This window comes from Pantherophis guttatus, chromosome 1, assembly GCF_059756535.1.
Source record: "Pantherophis guttatus breed Tessera chromosome 1, ASM5975653v1, whole genome shotgun sequence".
Taxonomy (NCBI): Eukaryota; Metazoa; Chordata; class Lepidosauria; order Squamata; family Colubridae; genus Pantherophis; species Pantherophis guttatus.
Window position 1 is genome coordinate 128,369,902 of NC_142063.1, and position 16,318 is coordinate 128,386,219.

Genomic DNA, 16,318 nt, shown 5'->3' on the forward strand with positions numbered 1-16,318 from the left:
CTTAACTCAATGAATCACAAGTTAATGTTCTGCTCTATTTGTTGTGCCTCAACAGAAAAGCTTGTTTGGGAAAGTAGCTTTACATAGTCCTTTTGTAACTCTGTACAATACACAAAGACTTTGTATACTCCTCTACTTTGCTTTTTTGGCTTAGGAGCCTATACTAAGAATTGGAAGTACAGTAATCCTAACTCTGCATCCAATAGGAATTTTTGCACTATCAAAGCAGGATTAGCAATAGCCTTTCAATTACTTAGCTGATCAGTTTAGAGCAGGGCCTTGGCAACCAACCTTGGCAACTTTAAGCCTGGAGGACTTCAATTCCCAGAATTCCCCAGCCAGCAAAGCTCCTCCAGGCTTAAAGTTGCCAAGGTTGGAGACCCCTGGTTTAGAGCACTGCCTTTTTATTTTATAAATGGACACTTGTTTTAAGAAATTAAAAATGAGTAATAATGGTAAGTGGCCCTAAAATGAATACATTTGTAAAAACTTATAAAATTATTCTCAGTTTCAAAATGACTTCTTAAAGATTCAAAACTGCAATCATAATTTGCTTGCTAAAGTGATAGTAAATGAACCACTGTATCAGGTAATTAATATGTCTTTATTTGTTGCAGTGATAACAGTGCAGTAAAACTTCAGTTTGATGAACTATTAGGGGAACTATTAATATCTCCTTTAAATCCAAAAGTTGATTAAAACAATTTGATGTTTAATGTAAAATTTACAAATTTTGCATATTTTTATCATTTATATAATTATATAACAACTTTATACAAAGGAGGTAAACTGATGAAAATTTTGTTATATATTTATCAACAGTTATTTCATACCACCTATAATACTAGACTCCAGAAGGTGTAAAAAACATAAAAATAACCCATACAATAAAATGTCTTAAAATCCTTTCACTCAAAGTAACACCCACCCACCCACCCCCAGCAAACCTTTTAAAGCTTTATGGGCAAGAAACACTTAAAGGTGGTAATATTGAAGCCCATCTTAATAAAATTGCTTTTACAGCCTTGCAAAATGTCAGTAATCAGAGGACCACTTTTAGATCAGGGTTATCACAAAGGTTTGTCATCTGGTTCATGGCCCACACATGTTCACGAGAATGGGACTTTGTGCTGCACCTCCTTAGAAAAACGGATAAAATGGGCAGAATCCTTTGGGAAAAGGTAGTTACCATTAACAAAAGATACAAAAATCATTATTGCAGTAACTACACAAATTAACACAAACAATATAAATTTCATCAGTTGTCTAGATTGAGTTGGAACACAACAGGTGTTACCTGTTATCTGTTGTTGAAGGTAAAACCTAAGTTTAATTTTGCCTTTGCATACATATCTTTATCATATTACAATACAAATCAGCTTGGTAGTTATGTTACTTTCCGTACAGAACATTTTAAGTGTTCTTGAAGGAAAGTGGCATTTATTTATTTATTACATTTATATGCCACCCATTTCATTGTCAAGTGATTCATCTGCATGTCCATCTTGCTTCTCAATATAACCTAGCAATTATGATTTGCTCCATGATGGCTGAGTTCACATATCACATTTCACAAGGCCAAAACCAAACAAGCCACATTTGGGTTTAAAGCATTGTATGAAACAATCATTACAATTTAGTGGAGCAGTGGAATTCTTTAATGTAAAAAATTATATTTTCATAATTGAGGAAGCTATCCAAGGTTTAAGGATGAGATTTGGGGATATTTGGCAATGTGGCTAAGCTTAAAGACCTTGCCTAAGTCAGCTTTTGCTGATGTTTACAATTACTATAATAAAATCACAAGCTAATGAGCAATCTTGATGCAGAATTAGAGTTTGAAATGAGGTGGCATTATCAATATGAGAATACATCATTCTTTTGTATAATTTAATTTTTGTATAATTCAAAACATATAAATGTTTTCAGCAGACTTACATATTCTGCTATATTTAAACCTTAAGATTAAAAAAAATGTACACAGCATTATGTGGGCCTTTTTGCTTTACAATAAGGTTTACTGCAGGAAAGAATACACATCTACCCAATTTCCAGTTGATTCAGAGGAGCAGTGGTTAATCCTGTCACATTTATCCAGAGTCTCTAAGCAGCTAAGAGTCTAAAACATGGCCCATTGTTTTGCAGAACATTTTCTTCATTTATTGGTTCTTAAATTTGGTTATGAGGAAAAATGGTTATGTAATTTGGTCCAGCAGCAGGCCATTCAAAGCATGTGTAAAAGAAGAAGTTGGATACATGTAAGCATTCTTCAGAATGGGCTCTGTCTAGACTGTTGATAAATTATTGCAACTCCTGCATGAGAGCAGTTTCCAAGCTGTACATTTTGCAAAGAACAAATGTAGATCATGAAAACGGATGTGGAAATGTAGATTGAACCGGTGGTGAAATTCAAAATTTTTTACTACCAGTTCTGTGGGCATGGCTTGGTGGGCATGGTGTGGCTTGGTAGGCATGGCTTGGTGGGCATGGCAGGGGAAGGATACTGCAAAATCTCCATTCTCACCCCACTCCACGGGAAGGATACTGCAAAATCTCCATTCCCACCCCACTCTGGGGCCAGCCAGAGGTGGTATTTGCCAGTTCTCTGAACTACTCAAAATTTCTGCTACCAGTTCTCCAGAACCTGTCAGAACCTGCTGGATTTCACCCTGTATTGAACTCATGTGCCTTAGCTGTGGGTAAAACGTAAAAGACTCTATAATAAAATCCTGTAGAATTAGCAACACAACTGATCCTGGGTTTGGAAAAAAAGTACTCTATATATTTTGCTAAGCCATGGTTCGTTCAATGATATTTGAAGCCACAAACTATGATTTAAACTATAAACAAAACTATGGTTATGTGACTGGATTCAGACATCTTCCCATGCAAACATAGTTTATGTTGCTGGAAAATGTTAAATTTAGAGGATTTATGACAATGAAGTTGGCATCGCCACAACCAACTCACCACAGCTAACTTGCTGCGGGAAAATTCACCACGGGAAAACTCGTTGTGGGACAAGAGTTACACTAATATCAAAGAAATGGTGGAATACGAACATTAAAGAAAGGATGCAAAAGGAGGTACAGAATGAAATGTGAATGAACAAACAAAAATTATTATTTTTTTATTTATTTGAAATAATTTAATTGTTAAATTGTCCTGAGGTGAGTTGTCCCAAAGTGAGTTGGCCGTGACTAATTGTCCACGGTGAATTGGCCGCGGGGAGTTGTCTCATTCTGAAATGTAGACATTATGTTACACAATGTGCTTATGGTTTCTCAGCATATGTGAATCAGCCATTATGGTTTGTAAAATAACCATAGTTAATGGCACAGTATGCTGGGAAAATCCAATCACAGAACCACATGTTACATGGCTTTTCACCCCTTGGTTTCACTAAGATTTTTCATAATAGGATGGGAAGGGCTGGTTTTTAGTAGCTGGTTGACCTTAATGAGTTCATTGCATCAAGTCATGCAGCTCGGTAGTAGTGTTAGGTAAGCAAAGGATAAGTGAAGCAGGGAGGATTCCTGTGACTCATAATTGCAAGACACTGGGCTAAAATTGTTGTGCAAATTCCCTTCTGTGTGCCTTTTCCTAGCTACAGATCAGGTTGATAAGAGCAAGTAGTTGTTCATAGATGACACTTACTCAGTTCTCCGAATTCTTTCCTTCATTCCATAGTTTCCGGCAGGTGAATATTCTTTCAGAGAAATTGGAGGGATAGACTGCAGAAAAACTGGTCAATTTATGTACTTGATTCCTTCAATCATTGCTGAGGTTTACCATAGGGCAGTAGAGATGACAAGATTTAACTCCATAATGCAACAACTTCCTGAAGAGAGAAGTTAATAGGTTCATAAAGGAACAGTTTGTCATACTCCTGAACTATTTTACACATGAGATTTCCTTGCATAATCTGGGAATTTCCAGTATCAATTCATGCTCCATGTCTGGCTCCCAACTCCATATTGTATGGCCCTCACAGTTTTAGAAACTTCAATGTCAAGTTTAGTGAAAAATGTCTGAAAAAAAGAAAGGTGCAATTTCCCGCCAGGGTTTTAAAAATAAATCTTTTTAAAAGAGGTTGAATCTTTGCTTCATCTTTGCAAAGCAACAGTGCTGACCTTGCCCTCTTTGATAATATTTCATTATTGTCCTCCTCACTATGCAAAAACTGTAATCAAAGAAAAGAGTGCAGGCTGCAGTTGCCAAAAACAATTCTTGTCCCTTTCTCACCAGACATTGTTTACTACAAAAGTTTGCAGTCTTCAAAGCTTCTCTAGTGTTTACTGATTTTGTAATGTGTCTCAGAACTTTTTTCCAAGAGCAATTCTTTAAATCCTAAAGGAGGGTTGCACTTTGTATCTTAATCTGAATTCAATCCAATAGATCCAATAGATTGAAGGCACACACAAAAACAACACATTATAGTCCATAAGAGCACATAAGATTTTTGGGATTTCTCTGGTTTTTTTTTTTCTTCTGTAATACAACATACAAGACACATAACTTACAAAAAGGCAGAAATAATATGCCACCAGACCCAATGTGTTGTATAATATTCAACTCTGCTTTTTTAAATTTCACTGATTTAAGAAACAAGACTGCTGTGTATTTGGGATATGTAAGAAGACTTTCTTGATTGTTTCTGTAACCTTAACACTTTTCATATCTCTTCCGCTTCACTGAAGATATTGGAATAATCATACAAGTGACATCTTTGCTGTTCTGCTCCACTGGTGTCTTGTCTTTGGCCTGACAACAGATTTAGTCTCAGATAACAAATATTTGTAATTAAGGACTCTTTTTTTTTTTTGCTAAATGTTACTAATTTTACAAAAGAAAATGGCAGTGTTTGTATATCATGATGTGGCCTGTTTGGTTGTGATTTAGTATCTTAGAGCAGTTATTCTGATTTGTAAACTTTGATTTATGGTACAACATTTTAAGCGGACCCCCGCACTTCAACAAATTGCTGTCAAAACAAAAAAGTGCAATGTTATGAATTTAATTGTAGAAATGAACAACCATCATTGGAGCAGACGGATCAAAATCCATGAGATACTTGCATCTAGATCAAGTTCATAGTTTTTCCATTTTAGTATTAGTCTATCTCCTAGACTTTTAATTTGCTAAAATGTGCAAAACCAATTCCTTTCTTGAATGAAAAGTACAGAGTTTGCTGTATGCTGTTTTGACAATGTTCCTTTGGATCTGTTTGCTTGCTAAACCAAAGGCCCAAGTCAAAATAACTGTTGCAGATGAGCACTGTGTTTTAATGAGGGCTGCCTAGTCAGTTAAAAGAAAAAAAGAAATCTTTCATGTTAATCCTATAATTACATTCTCTGGATTTACTAGGCCAGGAAATTCTTTTACAGTAATGCTTTGATGGTAAAACTTCTTATTGACTTAGACAACCTGGATGGAGGAAACCAAACATTAGAATCAAGCAAGCTTTCTATTTCTTTCTGGATCAAAGTAATTGCAGGTTCGCAAACTGTCAAGTTCTAAAAAGTTGTTTTTATATTTAGTCTATTTCTATTTCAGGTACCTAAATGTATTTTTGGAAGTTTACAGTTTCTGGCGCTCCTTGAAATAGACAGTTTATGCCTTAGATTTGTGAACTGCACCATTGTAAAAATGAAAATGCATTAGACCAGACTATTCCAGCCTATCATTTTATTCCATAAATAGAGTACAGGTAAATTTACTTAAGCAGAATAATCTATGGATATATTGATGAAGTCTTTAATTGTTCGTGGATTTTGAAGCTAAAAGTAAAAATGCTTTTACATGAGAATTATGCATAAAGCAGAAACATTGAAAGCAGATCCATACTTTACTTCAGTATTAAAAGTGCCAACTAACCCAATTTTCTTTCAGTGTAATGGCATTAAAGTTAAACTGTTGAAAGACTCATTTAAAAAAAAAGACATTATTGGAAGGAGCTTTTCTCTCACTCCTTTTCCTGGTTCCTGGGTTCAGGCTGTCTAATGAAACTGTTACCTTATTTATTTACATTTGTGTATCTGCCCATCTCACTTAGTGACTCTGGATGGGCATGATTTGTCAGTAGCTGAAACACCAAGTGAGCAGGTAAATTTCACAGGAGTTTAGTCAATTCCTATTTTCTCTTCCTAGTGGGATAAATTGGTACGTGAAGTTATAAGGTTTTCTTTTATCTTGGTTTTTTCCCCCCTTCTTTGATATGGAATGGGGTGAAGATTTATTTATTTTTTAATTTCTGAAACCCTGGGCAGTGATTTCTGCTTACTTTTGAATCAGCAATCAGAAGATTGTGGACTCCCTTCAAATTGTTTCAAAGGGTTTGGGGAGTGAAAAACGTAATAGTAGGTGGTGGGTTCTTTATATATCCTTGATTTTGCTTTAGTCAAATAATGTGCTGAGGCAAAAAATAGTTTGTTTCTCTATGCATTAGCATGATACCAGCCAATGTTTTATTCAACTATGGATAACCACGATGCCTGAAGCAGGTCTAATTACACAATTCAGGCCAAGACACCCCTTTCTGCTGCTGTACTGTACTTGTTTGCCTTTGGACCCCCCCCCCACATCTGTAATTTTGCTGCTGTTTATTGATGGCAGATGTGCCATCTGTGTCTTTCCTCCATGCTGTGTTGTTTCACAGCATTTTGGACTTTTTCCATTCCTTTTCATATCTTTCCAGACCTCTGTTAGAGCTCTTTCTTAAGCCATGGAGCATAGCTACAGAGCAACCCCCCCTCCCCCCCCCCCCCCCCCCCGCCGCCAAGGCTGCTGGAATCTCCATTGGAGCATACAGTAACTAAGCCTTAGTAAATAAATTAGAGAATTAAGGACAGGAACTCTTTTTATTCCTATCAGATTTTTCTGTAATTGGGGAGGCATATACTGAATTGATGGGTTGCTTCAGCATGGGAGGGCTGGCTTTTATTTTTATGAGGGGCCCTTGGTGCTCTCTGAGCTTGCTTGTTTTCTTGAAGACATTTCATTACCCAAACTAGGTAACCTAATCAGCGCTGCTCGTGAATACCAAGGACCCTTCATGTCAACCCTGAGCTACAAATATTGTCCTTTATTAGCTTTTATTTTAAATTTTTGAATGCTGAGAATTCACTGGAACCTGTGTCTTGTACATTTAAAAGTTGCGATATAGTTTCCTGAGAGGGAAGTTTAGTGTATGTATGTATGTATGTATGTATGTATGTATGTATGTATGTATATATATGTATATATATGTATATATATATATATAATGCTTTGAGTGGCAGAACCTCTTTGAAGGTATTTAAGTCCCTTTGGAATGCTTGTTATGAGCATTTCAGCATTAAAGATCAGTCTAATTGACTTTTCAAAAAGTAATCTTAGGCTCTAGGTCAGGGGTGTCAAACTCAAGGCCCAGGGGCCGGATCCTGCCCATGGGGTGCTTAGATGTTGCCTGTGGGGCTGCCCTGGAAACAGCAAAGGACTGGCTCATGGTGACTCTGCCAGCAAAAACGGAGCTCCTTTTTCACTGGCAGAGGGTTGCAGGAGCAACCAGCCGAAAACAGAGCTCCGGAGCCCATTTTCATTGGCAGAGTGTTCGGGCAACCACAGGCACCCCCGACACAAGTGATGTCGAGCTGGCCACGCCCATCCTGGCCCCCCGAAGTCAAACACAACTCTGATGAGGCCGTCAATGATCGAGTTTGACACCCCTGTTCTAGGCTAAAATTGTCAGTCACAGATATCTGGTCAAACTTTAATGGAACTTATACATTTATACTTATACTACCTGAAGTTTAAGTTTGGAATTGTTCTGCCTTTAAACTTTGAACTGCCATTAAGCATGTATAGTTGTATGTTACATATTCAATAATATCCTCACAGATTTTGGAAGTTATGGATTTTATGATGTTGGCCTATTCTCATCTTAATTAGATCCAGGGTGCTCTGGGTCAGCACCTTTGACCTTACTGTGTTCCTTCTTTCTACATAGCAAGAGAAGCCAGGAGTGGTACCTTGGGAATAAAAAATGAGTGTCTTGCATTAAATTCACTAGAAATGAAATATTTTCTTATCCAGGATATGAAATCTCCATTGTTAATAGAAATAACCAGAGCTTTGCATGCACAGAAAATGCCTAACCTTACTTAATCTTGTCATTTTAGATGCTTCCTGGTATGAGTTTTCTGAAGTGTTCATAATGGACGTGTCCTTATCTCACATAAATTATTTCATCAAAGTTCTTAAATATTGTATAATGCAACCATTCCAAATTAAAGTGTCTTAACACATAGTTTACTAAGAAAAGCTTTAATAGTCTTCAACTATCTTTCAATAATGTCATTTGGGTACTTTTTAGTGCTTTGTGTGTATACCAGTGGTGGGTTGCCCCGGTTCTATAGAACCAATAGTAAGACCGGTGGGAGGCTCCGCCCACTGACCCTGACGTCATGAAAATGCTTCTGTGCATGCGCAGAAGCTTCTGTGCTTGCTCAGAAGAGCTCACGCGAGTGAAGCGAGCGCGCATGCGCGGCCCCATTGCAAACCGGTAGTAAAGGTAAGTAGAACCCACCCCTGGTGTGTACTAAATGTGCTTGCCTTGGTTTTCAAGCAAACATTGCAACTATGATGTTTGGAACATCAGAATATCAGTAATAACCACTGATTATCAAAAAGTTCTTAACATTTTTAAATGTTGAAGAAATAGAAAAAGATTCTCAATATTCATCTGAAATTTTCAGTAATATCTCATTTGGACTTTCTGTGGAATATGAATCATCACTGAAACTTTTCTTCATATTATAAACATCTTATAAAAGGCATTTTGACACTATTATATTTTTATGCACTAGCCATTCCACTACATGCAGGTAGTTCTTAGCTTAAAACAGTTTATTTAGTGACCAAAGTTCAAACTGGAAAAAGTTGCTCATGACCATTTTTCACACTTATGACCATTGCATCATCCCCATGGTTACATGATTTACATTTGGATGCTTAACAACTGATTCACATTTATGACAATTGCAGTGTCATGGAGTTGTGCAAGCCCGTTTTGCGACCTTCTGACGAGCAAAGTCAATGGGGAAACCAGGTTTACTTAACAACTATGTTACTAATTTAAGAACAGCAGGGATTCAGAAAAGTCATAAAATGGAGTAAATTCACTTAACAAATTTTTCACTTAACAACATAAATTTTGGGCTCAATTGTAAGTTGAGGACTACCTGTATTTTTTCTGTTTATGGTTGTTCTTCCATCATATACATATGTATGTGGCTTACGTATTTTTGAAAAGTCATTATGTAGATTTAGTAGAACAAAGCAATAGGATTAACTAAATAAATATTCCTGTAATTAAGACAGATAGTTGAGAGGTGGCTGTTTCCAAGATAGTTATATTTTCTTAAAACTTACTAACTTTCTCAGTTGCAAAAATTCATCATCTTGGCCTTAGTGTGGTGTGCATAAACCAAAAAATATTAATATTTAGCCTCCATATTGAAACTCACTATATAGGTAGTCCTTGACCAATGACCACAATTGGGACCAGAATTTCTTATTGCTAAGCAAGGCAATTGTTAATTGAATCGTACCCAATTGTACAACCTTTTTTGTCATGGTTGTTAAGTGATTACTGCAGTTGTTAAATGAATCACTCAGTTATTAAGTGAAACTGGCTTCTCCCATTGACTTTGTTAGTTGGCTGGTAAGGTTACAAATGGTGATGACATGACCCTCCATGCAGCAACTGTCATAAATACATACCAGTTGCTAAGTGCCTGAATTTCGATCAAATGACACTGGAAATATTGCAATAACGGTAAGTGTGAGGATTGGTCATAAGACACTTTTTTCACTGCCATTGTATCTGAACAGTCGCTAAACAAATCCTTGTAGGTCAGATGCTATCTGCATCCTAATGTAGACTTTGGATTTCTTTATTTTGAAGACTGAATTTCCTAACATCACAAATATAGTTCTTTTTACTCTGAAATGTGCTTTTTATTTGCCTGTTTGAGAGGAAGTCTGCTCAAATGGAAATTTGGTGCGCTTAGAGCCCTGGGATATAATGCTGCTGCTATTTAAGTTCCTACCAGTATTTTTAAGGCATAGGAGTATCATTTAAATTCAAATTTATTTGTGGCTGCAAAAACAGAACCGGATTGAGTCTTTGGGCTTTTTAACATTTCTGAAAGTAGTTTCAGAATGACCTCCTCTTGTACTTCCATGCGAAAACAGAATAAAACACAGTGCAAATCAGCTAATATTGTTCAACAAATATATTGTGTGTAGCTACTAAGTGAGACAACTTCTTTACTCCCACTTTACTCCCGTTTTTCAGAACATTGCATAGAATGTCATTGTTTAACTCAACCAGTTCCAAGGTTTTTATATATATTATCCGTAGAAACCATACAGATATAAAATTAATTGCCGTCACTGAAATCACAGCCTTCTCCACTTTTCCTCATTTTTTTTTTTTTTTTTTTGGCTGCGTGGAAGCCTTCCCAAAGTATACCTCACATGTTTTATGTGCTAAATATGAGAAAATATCTGTAAATTAAACTTTAAAAAAGAATTCTTTTGTTCCTTAAAAACCTCATAAAGTAAAAATAAGGAGCTGTAAAGAACTTGTCCTTCAATCACATTTTTGGAAGATCCAGTTGATAGTTTGATAACTACATAGTTCAATAATATGTAGCTAAATGCATAGTTTGCTGTGGAACTGAAGTAGGCAATAGTTTTATTCAGGAGCATAAAATCATGAAATTATACTGATAGCATTTTAGCTGTTTCTCACTAGAACTGGAGATTGAGACAAATAAAAACTATTCTCCAAGTTGCAAGTCTAGCTTGATTTACAACAGGCCTGCTATCCTGATGAACAAAGTTCTATTGTACAGAGGTGCCAATTCAGCAGCTTGCCAGGCATTCAGATGCTGGCATTTATTTTGGTGTTTAATAGGCTAATTCAGTAACTGCTAGTTTTAACCAGCTGTTCGAAGTGGCATGGCAAAAGATACCGTAGTTGAAACTTTTCCAAAGTATAACACTTCTTTCAGGGAGGGATCCCGTGTAGAACATACAATGGATTAAAGGTCTTTCTGTAAAATTGGAGGAGAAAAAACAAATGAAGTAAATAAAATTATCTTCGGAATGAAAACTAAGCAATCTTAGAATTGTGGTCTGATAATAGTTTGGATTCTTCTGTTCCTACCCCTTCTAAGTCATGTGAATTTTGTAAGTGGAAAAAGTTTGAGGTTTATCAAACAGAAGATAACACAGTGGAACACTTTTCAGCAATTGCTTATCTTTTGCCAGTTTTAATGCTGATTTGTGTGCATAAACAGGATGAAAATAACAGTGGTAGGAAAATACAGTAGCTAGAATCAGTTACTCTTATAGATGTATCATCCCTAGTTCCGATAGCAAAGTTCCAACCAAACTAGCTTTGCTTTCTTTCGGCAGGAAATGTACTTACACTGTGAACTTAAGAAGTCTTCATAGTTCTCCTGTTGAAAACTTCTTTTCTGAATGTATGGGTGCCAAGTATATCAGACAATAAAAATTTAGTGTTTTTCAAGTAGAAAACAGAAAAGCATGAGAGGGAGGGGAGTCGTCTATAAAAATGGGACATGAAGTGAGTATATTGAATTCAGATCTGCTGTAGCATGTACTCTTCTAATTTTAACCTTTGTCAACAATTTGCAGGCACTATTTTCAGAGCGATTATCAAGCCTAAAACACCTGTTGCTTAGCATCCTTATTTTCTTGTTCTGGCAGATGCCTATTCCACCTCCTCCAATGAAAATGGAGCAAAATCTGATTCTGTGGCTAATTTACAGCCCCACACGTCCCTTAATTCCATCCAGAGCTCCCCTGGTCCAAAGCGTTCAACCAACACCCTGAAAAAATGGCTGACGAGTCCTGTACGTCGACTGAACAGTGGGAAGGCTGACAGCAACATCAAAAAACAGAAGAAAGTACGTGAAGGAAGGAAGAGCTTTGACCTAGGATCCCCCAAACCTGGAGATGAAACCACACCTCAGGGAGACAGTGCCGATGAGGTACAAGTACACTTCGCCATTATTATTATTTTTTTAAGAATACTAACTTGAGCCTGACATTTTCATTTCTGCTATTCTGCTTTTCAATAGCTGATTAATAGACATGATTGACAGTCTAATCTGGACTACATCCACACACCCTTTTTTGTCCCGGTGCCAAGTTTACCTACCAGGTATAGTCAAGAATCTGAAGCAAGTGGTCCAAAAGGGGAGTGGTGTTTTCATTCAGAAAACAAAAGAAATGATTATGTGGACATTCTGGCTTGGGTAGAGGAGGTGTCTCAAGGACTTTAGTGACTGAAAATCTGCAGTTGGATTGCTGCATTGGGGTCTACAACTCCATTCCCACTTCTGCTTTACATTACTGGAAAGCATGGTACCTCCCCAGCAGCCAACATTCTCTTTTCTTTTTCTCTTGTTAAGCTGAAGTAGGAATAGTCATTTTCTGGAAAATGTTTCGCAAGGTTGCTTTTTCTACCAGTAACCTCTGCAGTGTTCTTTTTCTTCTCTCCAGGAGGTATGGAGCTTTGCTATAAAGGAGAAGCAGTAGCTTCCCTGCACCTACTCTTCTGGCCCCACCACCTTCAAAGCAGTCTTGAACAGCCACAGTCCCACCCTCATGTGAGGTCGGCCCTGTTTTACAAGTGTGGCAGAACACTGCGTGGGTAGTGATTTTCAAAGTGGTGTGTTTTCTTCCTGTCTTAAGCATATCACTGGGCATGTGGGGAAAACCAGTTCAATGCTGAGATTGGAAACTGATGGCAGGAACTCGGTGAATCGCCCTTTTGTTGCGGTGAATACTACCTGAGTGAAGCAATGAGTAGCCCTTATACAATGGAAGTAAACGTGTGAACATTCATTCTCACATACACTATTGCCTTATTATAATACATTTTGGCTCCATATTATGGGGTGACTCAAGACTTACTCTTTTGCAAATAGAAAATTCTTATAGAACAGGGGTATTAAATTCACGTCGTCACAGTAGCGTCACGTGACATATGACGACTTTTTCCCCTTCGCTAAAACGGGTGTGGCCAGGGCATGATGCATCTGGCCCGCGGGCTGTGAGTTTGACAGCCCTGTTATAAGGAAGGTGGCAAAACAGTGTGGGGTTGTTTTTTTTCCTGTTATCTCTAATGTTTCCATCACTATGTCCCACGGTATTCTCCCAATCTCAAGAAGACTGTAGAGGGAGTTGTCTTAGTCAGGGAGAAACAAGAATTTATTCATTTATTTTATTTTAGTATACTGAATTCAAATTGATTTTGATATAATGAAACATAAAACTGATTTCATTTTCTGTGGGGGGGGGTTCATCCTTGGTCAGATATTTGGACAGATTTTTTCCTTTAACTTGTTCGCATCTTTGTAAACACAATTCTCTTGCTTTCAGAAGAGCAAGAAAGGTTGGGGCGAAGATGAACCAGATGAAGAATCTCATACACCACTTCCTCCTCCAATGAAGATTTTTGATAATGATCCTACACAAGATGAGATGGTAAGGCTCTAACCTACATTTCTCCTTGGGATAACTTCATTAAAAAGAAAGGTGGAAAGAAACTCCATTAGGATCTAAAATATCAAGTTTACTGTATGTGGTTTTATTTTATTTGTTGATGTTTTCCTAGAAAAAAAAATGGAACCGAACCATCTACTTTCAGAATTTTAATTATACAGTATATTTGTGTATTGATGTCCATTTCCTGCTTAAATCTTTATAATTTAACCTGCCTACATTTGTAGCTTGAGGGGTTTTTTTACATTCATACTTTTTATGGGTATTAAATGATGCTTTTTATTTATTTTGTTTGGACTTTTGGACTTCTTAGTAGTCAAAACTTTTTGTGGTTCATTAAAGTTAAAGACAAAGAAAATTTTAGATACAGTAAACTCTTCTGAATTCCATTATAGGGAAAAGGTTGAATTCACTTTGGGCATTATTTTATTACCATCTTCTTCCATGAACAGAGTAATTTTTTTGTTACAACAGTAATAACAAAAAACCAAGGAAAGGATTCCTTCAAGGAAGCGTATTTTTTCCTATTGACCTTGTCAGTGGGAATTCTTAAACTTTTGGTGAATTTCTTTGGATCCAAAGAAAAGTAGCTGATAGCCATTATTTTATAGCAATTGATCTTCCAGTGGTCTTGAACAACAGCTCTCATCATTTCCTATTTGTTTGCAGAATTTGATTCCACCATTCTCCCTTTGTATATTACTCATATCTTCTAATCATTAATTTTCTTTTACTTCAGTTATCTAGAATTGATTGTCAACTGGCAGAAGTCTGTCTTATACTTCCCTTGAGCACCTTTTTTATTATGTCAAAATGGTCTATTTTTTATATAAAACATTTTTAGTTATTCTTTATCTAGCAATTCATGAGGCATCCTGCATTATGAGAAGTAAGATAATAATTCCACAGCAACTTTTCTAACAAATCCAAAAGTAGGTTATTCATTTGGAATTCACCATGGATTTTGTGAGAAACAGCGGAAGGACTATGTAATTTTTTCTCTTGAAGGCTGATTTCTTATCCTCTCTTTCCATAATCTGCTTCTTCTTGAGAGGAGGTAATAATTAATAACCATGCGATTATTTGGAGCAATAAACTGTTAGAGAAGGTCATTTTGATAGAATGTTCTACAGAGAATGATATAACTGCCCCTTGCTCTTGGGTACAACTTTCCAATATAGTTTTCAGCTTCCTACAGCTCTTTTGATTGCAAGCAAATAAAAATGCTTCTGTGGTACTGAATACCACAAAGGCTTTCATGTTTGAAATTTGTATTTTCATGGATTGCTAAAGATTGGAGCGCTTCATTTATAATCTAGACACATTGCATAACTTTGGAGGAGAAAGCCAATAGAACATTATTGACTGTCTTTCTGATCAGAAGACTAAACAATAGTCAATTTTGTGGATTTTTCTTGACTTGCAAGGATTACATGTCTGAGTTCATCATGTAAAGTCATAATGTAATTGGTTGCATTCACTCAGCCACTGCAGTTTGTATACATGGTTTATGGCAGGGATGAAATCCAAATTTTTTCTATTTTGGGTGGCTTTGTGGGTGTGGCAGGGGAAGGATATTGCAAGATCTCCATTCCTACCACACTCTGGGGCCAGCCAGACGTGGTATTTGCCAGTTCTCTGAACTGCTCAAAATTTCCACTACCAGTTCTCCAGAACCTGTTACAACCTGCTGGATTTCATCTCTGGTTTATGGTTTAGTGTAGCATTTGAATTCAGTCACAGTGCTTATTGAATGTAGTGAAAACAAACGGTGACTCTGCATGGCTGACTGTATACAGCCAAAGAATTAAAATAAATTACAAATCCTTACTTTCCCAAGGGAAAAGAGATCTGCCAGCAACTCTACTTTCCTTAAATATATTTTAACCATTATGGTTGCACTCACTTTGAAAACTGTTTGGAGCAAGTATTTTAGAGCCTATGACTCTGGTTGACATACAAATCTGAAAAAATATGGGCTTCTCTAACGAGTAGCAATACTCTGCTTGCACATGATCTGAAATACTACAGTATTTCTGAATAACTTTTGACACTTAAACAGCTCTATTATTAGTAAGCGTTAATTCTTCTGCATTCCATGTAAAAATAATATTTTTCATAACCTGGAATTGTTTTAGTGTGGCTTGTTGGTAGCCGTATAGAATCAATGAGAGAAGATAGACAAAATTCCTAGCACGCAATATTCTTAGGGAATAAGCAACAAGAATGATACAGCAACCTTCACCTGGCACTGCTGCCTAATGCTTGTACAATAGTCCATTTTATTGAGAGAGTTATTTGCCTGTCATTAGTTAGGTCCAATTCAACCACACTTATTAATTTCACTACAGTTTTCTTGAACTTTGATTATTTTACTCCTCTTTCAGGGAAGTGTACACCTGTGGAGATCATTAAGTTCTATGTAAATATTAGTTTATAAAGAGCCATCTACCCCCAAGAACATAAATGACCCACATCTAGGTGTCACACAATTGTCAGATTGATTATATGTTTTTCTGACTATGTTCAGTTTCTTTTTGCATAGTAGAATTGGAACATGGAAAAAAATATTTTTGAGAGCATGCAGTATTGCTTTTGGGTGTTTTAGGAGTCAGAATCACCCACTGCATGTGCCTCTTTCTTAGTAGTATCCTCAAAGCAGAAGGAGTAAGTCAGAAACTCATGTTGCCATATACAGTTCTTCACTGGAGATCTAAATTATGCTAAAGAATTT

At 36.7% G+C, this 16,318-nt stretch overlaps 1 protein-coding gene across 14 annotated transcripts in view; it reads left to right on the forward strand.

Annotated features, from left to right (window-relative positions):
* The window catches only part of KALRN (kalirin RhoGEF kinase), a 589,612-nt gene that overhangs the window by 517,568 nt on the left and 55,726 nt on the right, over positions 1–16,318 (forward strand). For 10 of the 14 annotated variants that reach the window (XM_034423023.3, XM_034422995.3, XM_034423032.3 and 7 more), the window contains 2 exons: positions 11,782–12,065; positions 13,462–13,566. In XM_034423023.3, coding sequence (XP_034278914.2) covers positions 11,782–12,065; positions 13,462–13,566 — 389 coding nt within the window. The remainder of the gene's footprint in view (positions 1–11,781; positions 12,066–13,461; positions 13,567–16,318) is intronic. The other 4 variants (XM_034423001.3, XM_034423041.3, XM_087884103.1 and 1 more) reach the window with 1 other exon arrangement.